General features: G+C 41.6%; 1 protein-coding gene across 4 annotated transcripts in view; it reads left to right on the top strand.

The window, feature by feature from the left end:
- MAD1L1 (mitotic arrest deficient 1 like 1) overlaps positions 1 to 17,900 on the top strand; it is a 307,536-nt gene that overhangs the window by 19,873 nt on the left and 269,763 nt on the right. For all 4 annotated transcript variants that reach the window (XM_015876929.3, XM_015876934.3, XM_085514631.1 and 1 more), the window contains exon 10: positions 12,888 to 12,974. In XM_015876929.3, the coding sequence (XP_015732415.2) occupies positions 12,888 to 12,974 (87 nt within the window). The remainder of the gene's footprint in view (positions 1 to 12,887; positions 12,975 to 17,900) is intronic.

Genomic DNA, 17,900 nt, shown 5'->3' with positions numbered 1-17,900 from the left:
CTCTAGATCAAGCTGCCCAGTTTCCTATCCAACCTGACTTTTTGCCTCTCCATAGATGGGGCACCCATAGCCTCTCTGGACAGTCTATTCCAGCACATCACCACCCTCTCAGTAAGTCTTAATATCTAACCTAAATCTACATTCTTTCATTTTAAAGCCACTCCCACTTGTCCTTTTGCAATCCAGCAGTGTGAAAAGTTGCTCCCCCTGCTGTTTGGAAGCTCCTTTCAAGTACTGGGTGGCTGCAGTGAGGTCTCTGCAGAGCTCTGCATCTCCTGCACTGAGGAGGCCAGGATGTAGTAGTCCAGATGGGGCTGCACAAGGGCATAATAGGGGGAGGCTATCACCTCCCTCCAACTGCTGCCCACTGCTCTTCTGATGCAGCCTGGAGTCAGCTGTTTCTGGTTTGTTTTCATGATACATGTTGGTTAGGCATCTGGCAGAAGTGACTTTCCTGGACAGTCTGTGCTGTGTGATGTTAGTAAATGTCAGACAAATCTGATAGTATCAGCATTCAAATTGTGCCTGAGATTGGTGATGTCTTTGACATAATCATCCACATGTTTTCCGAGGAGCTGGTTAAGCTGATGTTTAACAGTATATAGAAATCCTGTGTGGAGTTGAAGGGAGGCAGAGCTGAGGCCGCTTGTGGGCTTAATCTTCATCAGCCCGACTTTGGGGCATTTACCTACACATAGGTAATATTTCTCTCAAGTTATTTTGTCTGTATTTGCATAACCCTGTGCATTTGTGCTGCTTCGCAAGGAAGAGCAAGACAAATTCCCTGTGCTAAAGTGCTATTCCAAAAAAGATTATGAGAGGGGGAAAGAAAGGGCAAGGGGAGGGAGCTAGGAAGTGATCATCAGTGCCAAGAGCAAGGTGAAGATGAATAGCTGTGAGTGCTGAGGTCATGGAAGTGCTTTAAAAGTTGGCATTGTAGCTGGGGAAGAAACAGCATGAAGATGTGCAGGGGCTGTAAAGTGTTTATTTGGTCCTTGGGAGCTGATACATGAGAGGGGCAGTTACTGAGGTTTTAAAACCCTTATCTATCTGCGAGTGTTGATGGGGAGGGTAAGATGCTTCTAGTGTGAAGCTGGAAATCAGATCTAAACCACTCCATGGGATGTGGAATTACATGTGACAGGGTCTTTGCTGACCACCTTGACTGAGGGATTTCGTAGTTCAGGAAACTGTCTCTTGCTTTTCTTTCTTGATGCCTGGAAGTCACTAGGTGTGTATATGTGGTCTCCTGCCTTTTCCATCCTTGCTGTGCTGGGGGAGAGGCTTAAGAGATTGTAGCTGAAATGAGAAGGGAATAACTACCATCTTCTCCACAACCTGCTGTGTTGTTGGAGGCAGCTGGAGGGCCCAGCTTGTCCTGCTGCTGTGGAGGAGCTGCAGTTCCCTTCTGCCTGAGCAGTGAGCATTGTATCTATTTGTACAGTAATGAACCGCTTTTGTTTCCTTCAGGAATGTGCTCTGCTGTCTGGAGCGTTTCCATTTACAGACAACCCTTGCCAAATTAATTTTATTTAATTATCTCCCAGAGCTAAGCTTGAATACATTTTGTGTTAAATTCACCGTTTCTCCCTCTTCTGAACGGAATGGACTTAATATCCTTGTTAAAATCTGATTAAAACTAAAATTGAGTTTTTTGAAGTCTGATTAGCCCATGAAATGGAATTTTTAAACCTAATTATGAATGGATTTGCATACATTTTTAGCACCATTGAAAAGAAAGTTGAAATATATTTATTAATGGAATCCTCTTCTCCTGTCTCTTTGGGCTGTGACGGCTGCAGGAGGGTGAGAGAGGAGGAGGGAAGGTGGGAGCAAAGCCCCTTCCTCTTGTGAAACATACCCTCTCCCCCTCAGATTCATTCTGGAGGTGGTTTGACTCTCATTTCTATTCCTCTCTGCTATGCAGTCCAGTTTAGGTAACTGGCCTTTCAGAGGTAACTACACAGTTGAGCTCGTTTCACGTATTTAAAGCCCTTGTGCTTTCTGAGAGGAGTATGGGTTGGGACAGCACCATATGTTTCAACTGTTAATGCTCTTCCCTTCTTTTCTGCAGTACCTGATACAAAATCAATAGGCAGCTCTCTTCTCTCTGAGAAACTGTTTGAACATTTTAAGCCTGATTTCAAAGAATTGTCAGGCTCTGTATGTGTGTGTGCAGGGTTTGGGATTGTTGGTGTTCTTCTCTGGGTTTGAAGCAAAGGTTTCTTTGTAGGATACGTGCATCTCTCACTGCAGTAATTGTGCCTGTTCCCTCAGGATTGTGTGTGGTTCCGGATGGGAGAAGGAATGTCAGCAGAGAATGTATGGGCCTGTCAGAGCTCAGCTTTTGGAAGGAGGTGTAACGAGAAGCAAAATGCCCATGCACTGCATCAGTTACAAAATGTTAATATCTTCTTTGTGTCCTTTTGTCATGTGCTGTCTGCAGGCTTTTTTCCTGGCAAAAATAATGGTAAAATGGTGGCGTTAACTCTGGAAACCCTGGACTCCTTGTGTAACTGTGAAATGCTTTACCATGGTGGCTGACTGTTCTGTAAGCATTTGCAAAGTTACTTTTGAGCAGAGGGACTTTATTTCCATATGTGTTTGTTTTCATTTTAATCCAGTTTTTGCAGAGGTTGTGTATGAAACATAGTGAAGGATTTCAGTTCTGTAAGAAAAGCCTGATTCTGGCACTGCTGCTTTGAGATGCTTCTGAAGAGGGGAGATCCGTGCAGGCAGCTGTGGCTCACCAGAGGAAGGAGGATTGAGCTGTGGATGGAGAATGCTGGGAGCTGCAGATCCTGGAGGAGGGAGATCTCAGTGTCTACACCACTGAAGAAGACTTCCAGACCAGTGGTTTTGAATTCTTCATTGCTATCTGGTTGGTTCCACAAAGCCAAGTTACCGAAGAAAAAGTAACTGGCTGTGGTTGTCTCATGTGTTCTACTGCACTGTGTGATGGAATGAGATCTTGAAGATGAGCGTAAATGCAAGAGAGGATGTAGAAGTGGTAGGAAGCAGGAATGTGAGGTTGTTTCGCTTTATGGAGTGAGCAGGTAGCTCTCTTCTGTAAGCGTGTTTCATATTTTAGTAACTGTTGTTTAATTTCATTAGTGTCTCCCCGAGTAGCTGCAGGCATTACAAGTGATTAAAACTTTACTGCTGTCATAAACCAAGATGATGTCAAGCTGCCTGTGATACCGGCCCAGCTCTTATCTTAGTCCCAGTCATGGGAGCCTGTGGCAAGGGCACAGGGAGACTGTAATAGCTTTTGGCTGCCCTGAGCCCTGTGCCTGGTGCAGGCAGCTGAGCTGAGGGACTGGTTTGTTGTGAGAGTGAGCTGACAAAGAGAGAACAGTAATTGCTGAAATGCCTTTGTTTACATCTTTAACTTGATTACACTACTGTGAACGTGTCTTTAAGTCTGCTTCTATTTCCTTCTGACATGACTTGGATGTGAAGTGCTTTATATGCCCAGCTTGGGAGAGTTGGATGTTGAAGAAGGAAAGCAAAGTTTGAGAAGGCTGATGTGCACGTTGATGTGCCCTGCCCTGTAGGGAGAGTAGGGCTGATGAGACTGGTTTGTAAAGACTGGTTTGTAAACTGCAGTGGGATTCTTTTTGCCATCTTTCTCTGGCTCTAACACTGTTACAACAATGTCGCTCTGAGTTGTTCTTTTGCTTCAGTGACTTGTGGAATCTGGTTGTGCTGACACCATATTTCAATCCTGGTATCTCATGTCTGTTAGTGCTTGCATAGAGCTGATGTGTTGATGGGCTTCCATAAAACTTTTGGTCCAAAATGGTGTTTGTCCTTCACTTTGAATGTTAAATTTTACAGGGGGGGGGGGGGGGGGGAGGGAGAAAGAAGGGAAATTCTGTATTTGTTTAAAGTTGGGAAAGCTTTTTTTAGCAAAGCAGTTCAAAGAGTGCATCTCGCTAATCAGAGGAATATTTGTGTCCCTGGGGTGGTCACACAGTTCTAATTGGAACTTGAGCTTCTTTGAAGTCCTCTTTAATCCTCCCAGAGCTGGGGGAAGGGTTTGAAGGCAGCACTGTTAATCTGAAATTTCTTCATTTTTATTTACATTTGTCTGGGGACCTGTGCAATTCATTTTCCTGAGCTAAAGCTTGCTTGCCAGTTCTCATAGACAGCTGGGTGAGGACTGTGCTTCGTTAAGGGAGGAGATCAGAGGTGGGTGGTAGGGGTTGCATCCACCTACTTTGTGGGGTTGCTGACACTTGTGCATGAGCAATGGGCTCTGGAGGGTCAAAGCTTGGAGGGAACTATTGGGAAGTGATGCAGTAGTTGAACGTAGGGCTAGACTCAGCAAAAAGCTTGGATTTAAGCTTATGTCTCCGGATTAATTTATTAGTATTGCACTTATCCAAGTAGCATTGCATACTGATACTGAACCACTTTAAGTAATTTAAGAAACTGAAGCTTTAGGATACAACTCTTGTAGCTGATAACTTTGTGTGTCCTTTAAATGAATGTGGGATTAAAAATTCCTATATTGGAGTTGGAGCTTTCTTTTTCAGTGTCCTGAGTCAGATCGCTTAAACTTTGTATCTCAAGCTCCAAAGTTTAGGTTTTTCTTTGGTCTGGTTTAGAGAGCAGAAATCTACTCTTATCCCTAAGTAAATTATGCACATGACATATCTACCCTGAGTGGAGCCTCAGTGGTAGCTGATGCCCTTTGGGCCGTCTTAATACAAATTACTCGCTGCTGCTGACAATGTGAGCACCTTCCTTAGGCACTTTCTCCTTCGTTTGTTCCAGTATTGTTTTCTTTTTTCCATGATAAATATAATAATTTCTCATCTTTGCATTTTCTGTTTGTTGGTAATGTTTTCTAGCATCCCGTGCTTGCAGAAACAAGGCTGTTTCACTTTCTGCTCTCGCTAGCGGTGAGATTCCTGCTGTGAAAAGCTTTGAAATAATCCTTGATTGAGGTTTGGGTTGTTTTTAATTAATCAAGGCAACAGACTTAACCTCAGCTTTCTGTTTAAAAGAATAATGCTCCAGCTGAACATCCTATCAGCACTCTTAGGTCTTTCTAAGACTGTTAACCATAACTTCACCTGTGATTAATGTTATGAGATTATACGTTAAGAAAGTAGTTAAAGTAACTTTTGTTGTAGCTTAAAGTTGCAATTTAAAGTGCTCATTCTGTGTGATATGGAAGTGGTATGCAACTGTGGGTGGTTATAAGTGAAAGTAAAACATGAGATGTCAAATCCCACTTTATCTTAAATGTAGCTGAAATCACGGCCTGGATTCCCGTAAGGACTTGAAGGTAGGCAATAATAGTATTTCCTCTTGCTCCATGTGAAGGATTTTGTGTTACTGCTGGCGAATATTTGCCGTGATAAGAGTCTGGGAAGGTATTATGATTAGTGAAGATGCTGAAAACAATACAGGAACTTGGATAAATCAGTATCCTGCCAGAGTTATCTCAGAACTGTCAGAAGAACATGGCCATCAATTCAGTGAACTCTGTTACAATACTTAAATAAATGCCCATTGTCAGTCCCCGGTCCTCCTAGTGGCAGTGTTTAACTTCTTTCGCTATCAGAGAGCAGCCCTGGTTATCTTTAAAAATGATGTCTTTGTTTGTAATTTCCGTATGCGTGGAAGTAAAGCCAGAAGGGTGTGTTTGATGCATGTTGTTTTCTTTCCTCCTTGAAAGGAAGCCAACGTTCATTGATTTCTTGGTACTCCAAGGATCTGCGAATGTCTTTGAAATGACATGGCATATTAGAAGTAGCAGAGGTTTGGTAAAATCATCGTTTCTAATGCAGTCGGTTTATTTCCATTCCTACTCCTTGGTCTCATGTAATGCCAGTGGTTGGCCTGGAATCTTCTTGAGGGTTTCTGATGGGCCTCATTTGAATGTTCTCTCTGAAATATGCCACATCTTTCTATTCAGAGCTCATTTCCACTGAGCCCATCATCGTGTTTCAGCCTCCAGTTTCAGATGCTTATTTCTTATGGCTATTTACAGTTATTCAAATATCTTACAAATCCTCGGATACCCTCATGATAAGAATAAGATATTCTGTTCCAGTTCTTTGGATTAGCTTGACATTATCCCCTCCCTTTTGAAGCTGTATTTTTTTCACCCCCTAGTAACTGGGTCTGGCTGTCCCCTGTTGCTCCAACTCTGCTGATGAATGGAAGCTATAGGAAAAACTGCCTTGGATATGGCTCCATGAAACAACCTGCTTTGTGTATTTCCTCACATTGTTTTTCTTTTCAGCTGTTTTTTTATTCCCCTCAAATTGAGTTTGTGAAAGATAAAAGATTAATTGTGGCTTTTGTTGCAGCAGCAAAGGAAAATGTTCCATTATTAAATACGTTTACAAATTGGGTTTGCAATCTCAGGGCAACAGGTAAAACAAAACTACACACAGCAAGAATTACCTTTGGGCAGCACCATTAATATGTAATTATATTCAATAAGTTTAAATTGCAAATTGAGGGGAAAAAAAATTTACTTGATTGTAAAGATGGTGCTGATGGCTGCCCTGGGACGTGAGCAGCAGAGCCACTTTCAAAGTGATTATGGAGGATTTTCAACTTGACTGCTTCCATGTACTATTGCTTGTATGTACCTAAAATGTGCTTTGGGAGTTTAACATTTTGTTTTTACTCTTTGATTTCTAACTTATATTGGAATGGAGCAAAAAAACTGTTATCCATAGAAGTCAGCTTAGTTGTGGATAGTACAAAGCTGTGAATGAGTCCATGCAAACTTAAGGATCGCCCTCCTCAATGGTTTATAGGAGATGCTGTAGTGGTGAGATGTGATCAAATGTGGATAGGAGTGAGGTGGGACGTACAGTACTGGGCAGTGCTGACTTAGGGGAGGGCAATGCTGCTGTTTGGGAACTCACTGTTGACAGTGGGATTGTTCTCTCATCTTACCCAACCATAGTTTGAAAGAACTTCAAAGGCAGTGGCTGGTGTGGATTAGTAAGTACAATAGGCCTGTTATGGTTCCTCGATAACCAAAAGGAAGAAGGGAAGACCTTAAGAACTGTTTATTTTCTTATACTAGAGAAACACAGGATACAGAATATTTAATAGCTTTACAGATACACTCCGTGTTTCTTGAGTTATATGTTAGATGCCTTATTCTTGACTTTATTAACAGTTTCATTTTATGCAACTGTGTTAAGGACTAATTAAAATTCTTTTGTGTTGTGGCATGATTGAAATGTGGACTATTGTCCCTTTTTCTCCCTCTGGGATAAGACACAGCAGTGCATGCTGCAAGGAGGAATTGATTTCATCTCCGTCATAATACCAGAGAGATTGTTTTGATCCTCTTTTTTCTGTTTTGACTCAGGAGAGTCGAGCCCAGGCCATGACAAAGTAGGCTTTGATTGGTTTGTAAATGTCAAGCGTAAGTAAGAGCTTTAGAACCTATATGGTTTTTATTCATTACTTATTCTACAAATCATTAGCTTCTGTGCAAAACCCTCAGGAGTGACAGCTGAATCGAGTGGAGAACAAAACGTGTTTTATTCCAGTCATAGCAAGTGGTCAGCTTCGTGCCATAAGGTGAAACAGCAGAGCAATTATAGGACATCCCTATGGGTTAACACCACTGCAAATTGAGCTTGGGTGGGGATCTGCTTGTGGTTAGTAAGAGCTTGGTGTCATTTGTTCTGTTTATCTAGTTAGCACTGCATCCCTTGTTAATCTTTCCTATTTAAAGCACAGTTTTGGATCCTAATGGAGGCTGATGTTAATAGAATTCTTTAGAAGAGAGCATAAAATTATTCATCCACCCCCCAAAGTAACCAAAGCAATGCTGTGGTGCTGATCTCCTGTGGCAGAGGCAGCCTGGGCTTCCCACCAGTGTTTGGGGCCAGGGTTACAATTACATCTCACACGAGCCCCCCACCAAGTGTTCTGCCCATATGGCTGTATCACCGTAAGCTCAGTGACAGCTTGAGGGTGTGTTTTGATGAGAAGAGAGCTGAGCTGGTTAACAGCTCTGTGTTGAAAGGTGTAATTTCAACAAGCTGATTCAGAACTTTAGTGGCAGAAAATGGACTGAGCAAAACCAGTGACTCCTGCTGCAGTGGTGGCAGGTGATGAGATTTATCCTGCTGAGCTTCCCCAGTTTCACCCAGAGGAAAAAAGAGAAGCCTGGAAGATGACAGTGATGATTTGAGTGAGCTGGATCCCATTTGGAAAGATGGCTTCCCATAACGTTAGCATATTAATAAAACTTGACCAATTTGCTTTTGCTTCATCGTGGCTTCTCTTAAACCCTTCAGCTGCCTGTTGTGTGATGCAGCCTGCAGTGGCCTGACTTCTGGGTCAACATTTAGACAAAGACAAAAGTAATAATTTCTATCTTGATTTCCAAATCTATGGGTTTGAAACTGTGTGTGAAATTCCCCTCTCCTTGAGGTCTCTTACAGCCCTTCACATGGCTACTTCCAGTTATGCAGTGTATGTGCTAACCAGATTACAGTGTTATGCTCTGTGCTCCCTATTAGAGCTATAGGTAAGGATGAGCAGAGCCTGAGATGTTAATGACAGCCACATGATAAGGTATTTACCATAAGTATTTCTAAAGTAGGAATGAAACTTGAAAGCTCAGTAGTTGTGATGTTTTATCTAAGTGTATTAACTGGAATCCAAGACAGTTTTCTCTCATTTTTTCCTTCTTCAAGCTATGGCTTGATTAGATTAATTACTAATTTTTCAGTTGTTTCAAAAGAAACATCAATTAATTGTCTTTGGCATCATCAAGACACTTAAACACTTAAAATGCTGCTTTAGAAAGACGTTCTGCTTCAAGTGGCTAATGGGTACATTTGCTTCTGTAAGAAGCAGTTGAATTTGTTGATTCTTCTGCACACAAATATGATGCTTCTCTTCTAAGTGAAGGGAACTTGCTTTCCATTTACTTTCCAGGTTTTTCTCCATTTGCTTTGCTTTTGACATAAAAGTACTAAGCATGCATTTCTTGGGGGGGACAATATACAGCGTACTTTGCTCTTGTTCTTTTTGACAGCTCTTAGTCCAAGTGTTACTGCATTAAATGTATCCGATTTACCCAGTTAATTTGAGAATTCAGCTACTTTATGAATGTTGTGTATAGTGGATTCCTGGCCTTATGTTTTAGTGTAATATAGTTAGCAGCAGCAGGAGGGTATAGGCATGATATCGGTAAGGGATGGATGCAGCTGTCTGGCTTGGAGCTGGAGGGGGCTGTTGGGCTGAAGAATGATTGTTATGAAGCAACTCTGAACTTCCAGGTGTGAACACCAGATTTGAGTGGCATTGTTTTCTTTCGGTGTAATGAAGAGAAGCCCAGGTCTGCTACCAGGATGGCGCTGATAGATGCAATGGGGAGAGACGGATGCTGTGAGCAAGTTTTTTCATATACTTAGGGTTAGTTTGATCAAATGAGGGATTCTGTGTAGCTGTATTCTGAGAAGTCTGTATGTACTAGTTATTGTTCCTTGCTGTACCTTTTAAAAGATGAATCATCACAGGATCTGTGCTGCTGCTGGACTTGATGGTGAAGCTTGAGAAAAATGGGCAGTGGTTCTGTGAGCATGAGATGCTGGAGATAAGGCAGCTGCAGAGCTCAGGTATATGAGAGGGTTGTTAGGGGGACTGGCTTCAAACACACAGGATCAGGCTGTTACAGACATCTCACAGCTTTTCTAATCACACGGAAATATTTAAAGTAACTAAAATGCCTCTTCAGAATTCTGCTGTTGTCATGTTATTGTGCTGTTTGTTCTTCAGATGCTGCTGCCTTTCGTGGGGAGAAGGAGGCATTCAAAATCTTATTGTGCTTTTTGTGCATCATAGAAAAGCATATGTGGCTTTATACTTCGAAGGAGGTTGTATAAAAAAGTAAATAAGGAATTGGTTTGAACTGAAGATGGAGCAGTTACGCTCTCACCTTCTGTGCCTGATTCTCTCTGGTCCCTTTATTGAAGACTTTTGTCTCTGGTCTTTATCAGTTAATTGTGCTTGAGTGTAAAGCAGTTTATGGATCCATCTACAACACTGTGCCAGAAATCTGGGGATGTTCCATTTCAGTTCAATGCAATTTAATTGAGACACAAATCTGTGTGTCCTGTGTCTGTGTTGAATTGGAACTAGACAAGTGTTTCAAGAGACTTCCAAAAGTAGGTGAAGGACTAATATTGTGTGTTAGTACTACTTTAATTCCAAACAGACTCAAGTTAAAAACCAGAGAAGATCTTAATCCCCCAAAAGGAATTGCCCAAGTGCTAATTTTTCCATTTAGTTTTATTTCTGTCTTGTACTTCCATAGTTGAATTTTAATGCCAGGTATCCAGCTGCAATCAAATCCATTCATTTGCTGTGCATTTTGAAACACTTTATAGAAGCAATGAGAGGTTGACGTTCTAATAAATTATAAATTAAAATATAATCAGTTTTTTACTCTTTAGAACATTTTCATCTGCTTACTGAGTCGTGGTTTAATGTTACTTCAGCAGCTGATTCTGAGTGCATAACTGTCAGTTCATCATGAAATGGTAATAGGTCCTTAACTAAGACAGCTCAGCAGAGCTTTCTAGCAAGTGTCTGTAAAATGCTGATGGTGTGCAGTACTAAATATATTGTAGAAGCCATTTGCCGTGTTGGAAGTTAGAAAGTACAGCAGTGGGGACTTGAAATTTAGAGCAAAAAAAAGGCTTGTTTCCAAATTAGTCCCAAATGTTCACAGTTGTTTGGGTTTTGATTCTTTTAATTGTTGCTTAAATGTTATTGTCAAAGGAAACATAGTGCCAGGCTGGGGCGGTGGGACAGAGGAGAGTTCTGGCTTCCCAGGAGAATGGAACCAGAGCCAGTGGGCAATCTACACTCATTTGAAAACCACTTATTGTCATTTGTTCTCTGTGTCATCTTTATAATTACCTAGCACGATGTTCAGTTCTAATAACATGCTGCTCCCGAATCATCCTGTTCTGTGTGTGTGGTTTCATCCAGGATTTTGCATGGCTGATGCCAGCCAGGCATGTTTTGGGGGTTGCATGAGCTTCACCATTGCACTGGGGGAAGCTGCTTGCAGGGGCAGCACAGGGCAGTGCATGAAGAAGCAGATTTCTCACAGGGGGTCTGGATGCATTTAATTGAAGGCTGCATTTTAGTCTTCCCTTGAGTAGCAGTATAGTGATGCAAGTAGTGTTGGTAAGCACTGCTGTCAGGTTCTCTTACAGCAGACTTCAGCTTTTTAATCCAAATTAAGATATTTGTTGTTTCACGGGGAAGGGAAAAACAAAAGTTATTCACTGCTAGCCTGTCAGGCAGGTGCCTCAAGGCCAGAATGTGTTGTGTGCAGGGGTAAAGCTGTATCTGGATGCAGCATTATTTTTAGGAACTCATGAGTTAAGAGCTGTTCCCAGGGCTGGATGGTACGTGTGCTGCTCTGGAAGGCTGACCAGTTCTCTTCAAGTTGGAAGCCCATCTGATTTAATGTAGTTGTGCCATTCCTCTACTTGGAATGGAGTAAATTTGAGTTTTGCTGAGTTGTTTGATCAGAATGGGCGGTAGACCTTAGAAATGGGTTTGAAACCTCCCGGTGAAGGTGTTTGGTATCAGTGTGCACAAGGGATGTCTGTGTTGATCACGCAACAAGAATTAGCTTTGTGGAAAGTTAACTCTTTAGAGGTGATTAATGCCCACTGCTCCATTCTCTATTACATCCATACCAGTCCATTTTTTTTGAAGCCTGCAATGCCAGGAAAACATCCTCCTGAAATAAGTATGAGCCTAAAGCTGCCAATTGCTGAAACTCGGATTGAAAGCTGATGGTTGATTTGAATTGCCCAACAGCTGAGGGTGATTTTTTTTAATAGGAGGTCTGTCAGTAGCTATCATTACTAGAAATCTGTGGCTTTTAGAATAGCATCTCATTTTACCATTGGATTAATTTCAGTTCTGAGTCCTGCTACATGATGGTATGAGATTCTGAGTACGTGAGAACAGAACCGAGGCAAATATACTTATCTGACCATTTAAAAATCTGTCCAATTATTTCATTGATGCGGAGACCCAACACTTGTGCTGGGAGGAGGCTCTCAACACATGGCAGAAGAGATGCCTGATGTTATCTGCCAGATGAATCTGCTGTATTTGGGTGAAGTTCGAGAGGCTTAGAATGAGGCTTTTCAGAACCTTGTTGACTTGGCATTAAACTCTGCAAAGATTGTCCACGTTGAAATCTGTGTGTCTACAGCTTCATGGCAGACTAAGTGTGCCCAGTTGATTTCTTTCTGGTTGACATTTGTGCAATGTTTTGAAGTGTCTGTTGACTTTAACAGGTGAAAGAGGATCCTGTGGAAGGGGCAGCATAATTTATATAAATCTTTTTCTCCTCAACACCAACACACGTTTATCCTTACCACATCTCTATATTCTCTTGTTAGAAGTTATGGTGGGAAGAGAACATCTACTTCCTGTCAATAAAGAAAAATGAGTCAGATCTGCTTCTTGCAGATAGAAGGTGATGAACCCAGTCTGAAATCAGATTGTTGCTGTATAGACTTTCCTTGTCAGGTATCAATATTTACATTCAGCACCTCCTTTGGGTAATTTGTTTTTTCTGATTCTACAGTTTTAGAGTTGGTTTATTGGGTTCAAGTGCGCACTGAGATGCTTTGAGTTAAATGGTAATTACAGCATAAACTAATGGCTTTAATTAAACCAGCTGTGATGTGTGTTGGGCAGGATGCAACCCTGTCATCCTAAGGGACTGGATAGCCTTTGCTGATGGAATTTCTGTATCTGTTTTCTGTGAGACCCTTCTAATAATCATAAATGGGATGAAGTCTTTCAATCAGTGGTCTGTTAAAAGCGTCTGTTTTGTTTTGTAGGACACCTGAAGATCTCTCAAGGCAAATTGTGGCCCTGCAGCAAAGGGAGCTCATGCTGAAAGAGCAGAACTCTACCATCACAAACAGGTAAGTGATACCAGTAGTGGATGTTGGGTAGCAAGACGCTGCCATGTTAAAGCATGGGGAAGGGAAACAAAGAGTTGAGACCACAAGGACAGCTTTTTAGATTTCCCTGCTGCTCTGAAGAGCTTTCCATGCTATTGCTCTTTCCCATATTGATGAAGAGTTTTTTCCTCACGTAAATCCTTGTAGCATGAAAAAGACAAAATGTGGGAGGATGTGGTGAAGAGTTTATCCAGCTTTATTTTATAAGCTGTAGGTAGTGTTTGTAAAGGGAGATAAGCAGCTTTCCCAGACCACCACATCTGGAAAGAGAATGTCACAAATGTGCAAAGCAGAGACGCTGGGGTAGGAGGGCAGTAAGAGCTCTGAGCACTGTAACTTGCTTGCTCAGAGAACTGGTTTGTATAGCTGGTGTTGGAAGAGTGCGTTAGTAGTTCTGGTGGTAGAACACTGCTAGACTGTAGAAGGAGCGGTTTGTTTCTAGAGAGAGGATACGTATGTAAAAACTGGAGGGTGTCTGAGCCTTTGCACTGTTGTGGGAGTGAGCATCTCCTGAAGGAAGTAAATTTGTCTGCTGGAGCTTTACTTTCCAGACTGCGTTGGTTACACATAGTGTTTCTTAACATGATTCCTTAATGTGCCTGAAAGCACTTCCCACCCTCAGAGCATGTCTTTTCCTGCCCTGATGTCTCTTCCTGTTTAAAAGCAATATCTTCACCTTTAAAAATGGTTCTTGGGCAGTTTGCATTGCCAAAGCCTTGGCTGCTTTGTCTAAGGTGCAGAAGCACAGTGAATTTCCACTTTCAGTGTGACTGTGTTAAATATAAAGCAAACACTGTATAATTGAGCTCTGGGCAAGCGCTTATATTTGTCTTGGGCTACATTTGCATGTAAGTCTCGAGGTATGTGGTAGATTTTGGTTCATGAGGTGGTCGTATGATGGTCCCTGTCTTGCAAATGATGGGGCAGAATTCAAGCTGGGTGTTAAAAGCTTTGTGTGCTGCTGAATAAACAGAAGTGTTTATTCAGTTGTAAAATTGTTAGCCAAGTGTAAACTGCCATGAGTGCGGATAGCCAAATTGTGTTTCTGGGAAGAATTTTAAGGATGACAAAAACAGTCCCTAATATTAGGGGAAAAATAAAAGGCATTTTGTACATGAAAAGTGCACCAAGCGAATCTCCCAGAGTCTTAATAGATCAAATAAAAGAACATTGGTAATGTTTGAGTTGTTCCCCCCCCTCCCACCTTCCCCACAGTCTGTTACTCACAGCCTGTCAGAGCAATGCTTTTTCTAAGTTTATTAATGGCCGAAGGGAATCATCTGTTGAAAAAGCAGCCTTTTGGTGCTGTCTGCTCATGCTGGATGTAATTGTGCCAATTTAGTTTAAAAATAAAAACATGATTAAGATTACTTTTTGATTTCGAATGAAATGGGCTGTAAAGCTGCTTAAATTAAAATTGTAGCATTTTCTTGATGAAATGCTCGGTGTCATTTCCAAAACTAACAATTTCAGCTCTCTTCTGCCACATACCTTATTCTGTCTTAAAGTGTAGGCAATAAGATACAGTTTTTAAACCCTTTCATTACAGATGATTTGAAAGTTCCCAGGAGAAGGTCTCGAATCTCTGGAAATAAAACCTTGTTAAGGAAGCAAATCTAATTTTCTCTCTTCCCCTGAATGACATCCAGATTCAGCTGATGGTTCCCTTCTATTTGTTTCATAATTGTCTGCAGAGTGGACGGTGTATGACAGTAACTTAATATGTGACCATGACTCCCTCTAGTGATTGAGCCCAGCAGTTATTTGGCTTTTTATTGTTTTCTCATCTATAACTTCTTCAGCCTCGAGTTGGTTTGTGTTCTGTCTTCGGTACCGGTGGTTCTGTATTTCATTTATAAATAGTTGGTGCTTATTTGTGTATGGAGCTATATGCAAAAAAGGATTTTTGCCTGTCACATTAAGCTTTGATTAAACTTCTCCATTAAAATTAATGATTTGGTAGGTACTTAAGGAAACATCATCAGAAGTTGGCATCTGAGTTTATTTAAAGCAGAGAATCAGAGTTCTGGGTTACCTCTTGCTGCCATGCAAAGCTCAGTGTTCAGCAGAAGAAATGAGTGGTGTTACAGACTGTCCACAACTGTTCAGACTGCATTCATTTTCTTAAAGCACTTGCGCCGGGAAAGGATGGGATGTCCAGGGCACTGTTGGTCAGCAGACTCACTTGCTGATCTAACAGAGGTAGAGGCTGCATGCAGTCAGTGAGTGATATTTCTGGTCATCAAGGAGCACTTTGGCATAGGCGGGGGGGCCTGGTATTGTTCTTTGCATGCTGACTATTCTGTCTTTACACTGCAGTTGTCTGTCTTCATTTTAATTGCTAGCGATAGCATCTTGCCTACCTATCTTAGTGAGTGTGGTGAGCACTTATGTCCTATTTGTGTCGCAGACTGATGAGGAGTCCTCGGTTTCTATTTGATAAAAGGAGATGTTTGATAGTGAGACAGGAGTTGATTGCTTGTGTGGCCAAATACGAGCAGGACTTGACTTTAGAAAACAAGACAGGCTTGGAAAAGATGGCACAAGGGATCAGATTGCTATGTAAGGTCCCTTTTCTTCCTATAGAACTAGAGACAGATGTGTAGCTCACCTGAAGCACACTGTGAAGCAGCTGATCTAGAATGAAGGGTTATGACGTACAATCATTCTGGTAATGCTGTTTCCCATGCAGCATATATCTTCATTAAGCAGGCTGAACCTCATGATTGCTAATGGGTTGCTGGTGGTCTCTTGTCCATTTGCAGCACTGACATTGGACCAATGAGGTATTGTGTAGAATACAAGGCAACATGAATTCAGTGCATCAAACAGAATGAAGGGCATCTGAAAAAAGGGAGAAAAGCACTAAATCTTTGATCCTGATGCTGGGATCATAGTGCTGCTGCTTTATTCCTGTCACCTACTGTCAGAAAGCCAGCCGTGAGTTTTGACATACAGTTTTATATGTGAAAAGGGATATTTAGAACGTGTTTGAAATGATATTTTCCTTCTCTGAGGGCTCACAGAGTTCTCTTAAGAGAGATGGTTGTTTACACCTTTATTCGTATAAATCACATAAAGCTGACTTACCCAAACAACCCGCTGTGTGTTATCGCTTACAAATGGAATAAAAACCCAAACCATTGAAGGCTTGGGAATGGAGATTGCAAATGGAACAGAAAATGTTTTTAAGAGAGGCAGCAGGGATTCTTTTTTCCAAGCAAAAAAAGACAATGAGTGAGTAATAATAAGATTGGAGCCATCCGTCTCCGTAAGTGTAGCTAGCTCAGAAGTGTGCTGTAAATCCATTGCCCATCTTCTCCTTCCTTTGGATGTCCCATGGAGAGTCAGTCACAAATACAGATGGAGCCTGTCAGCCTCTTCTCCCCTAATCTTCTGGAAAGTTGGGCAGAAGTTTAATTACAGTGAAATGTCTTTTATCTGACAGCAGGAGAAGCGCTGGCTTTTTGATAGGCTTTATGAGTTATTTTGTGATCAAAAGAAGCACTTAATGTCTAATATAGGACAAGGTAGGGATTTTTTTTTTTGTGCAACTGTATGGCGTGTCGCACCTTGATTTATACATGGGGATGTATGTGTGTCTAACACCAAATGTTTATTTGTAATGCTTCAGGGCAGTATTAACTGCTGGCAGGTTCTGCATTCATTTGGAGCAATATTACAAAGAAATGGCTGGTGGGTATTGCTCTTTCTTCTCCTCAAAGTGAATCTTTCATGCATTTATTTTTATACCGGAAAGTAGTTGATAGGTCACTCATCATAGGAACACTATCTTTTCAAATAAACATACTGAAACTGTAAGCTTCCAGGCTACATCTGGCTATTCATGATGATAATTGAGTAGCTACAAAGCTTCCTTGATTTTCTTCCCTTATGCAATAGTTAGTCTCTAGCAGAAAACAGGAAGGTAAAATAGCTTAGTCAAGACATCGGCTTCTTGCTTCTAAGAATGTGGGATTTTGCCCAGACTTGCTCATTGTGGCTGTGCCATTTTTAGCCCAGTTTCCTAAGCAAGTGAGGCAGTGAGCCTTATTACTGTGTTCTGTGTGTGAATGTATATGAGCCTTTCTGTGCCTGCTCTACTATTGTGAAGTGGCCAGTTGTCTTCTATCAAGTTTGGCAGGTGGCACAGATCCCCAGAATAATAAATCCCAACAAGTTTAATGAGAACAGCTATCCAGCTGCAGCAGGGGCATCTTTCTGCTGCAGTGTGAGGCTGTCCCCTCCTTAGGCATCAGTGCCCTGCAAGCAAGAAGTTGGTGTGGAAAATGGAAGACTGTTGGAGTAGGTATTCACCATTGGAGAGAGAAGTCTGTAGGAAACAGGGCAGCTTTAGCTCTGGAACTCGAGGAATCACTCTCTTGTTCTGTTGAAAGGCAATTCTATAGAGAGCCTAAAGAGCAGTCTCCAGGGAACAGATGTAGCTGTAATTTTACATCTTTTCAGCCTGGAGCTCTGTGGAGAATGTGCTGTGCAAACCTGGTAGAAACAAGTACTATCTGGTTTCCTGCTTTCGATCTGACTGTGCTTCTTAAAGACCAGAACATGGAAGGAGGGTCTGCCAAATGCATCTCTTCAGTGCTCCAGTTGCTTTTAATGATTAAAATGTTGTAAAACCTACTTAACTGGGATTTTTTTCCTCTTGTTCCAGGGCTGTGATTGACTGTTGGTGTTCATGCTAGCATCCCTGTTGTTTGTGCATCTTTCTATTACCAGAATAAGCTTTTATTTGTCAGCGCTCCTCTGGAGATGCTGATTAAACATTCCCTCGGGTGTCCAGGTAACAATTCATGTTATTGACCAGAAAAACATCTAAAATAAACAGTTAATGTGGTAGGTAAACATGAATTCTGTGCATCTTGCTAA

Source organism: Coturnix japonica, chromosome 13 (assembly GCF_054131305.1).
Source record: "Coturnix japonica strain WE chromosome 13, WE-NBRP24, whole genome shotgun sequence".
NCBI classification, from domain to species: Eukaryota; Metazoa; Chordata; class Aves; order Galliformes; family Phasianidae; genus Coturnix; species Coturnix japonica.
Note: the sequence above shows the minus strand (reverse complement) of the source record. Positions and strands in the feature narration are given on the sequence as shown.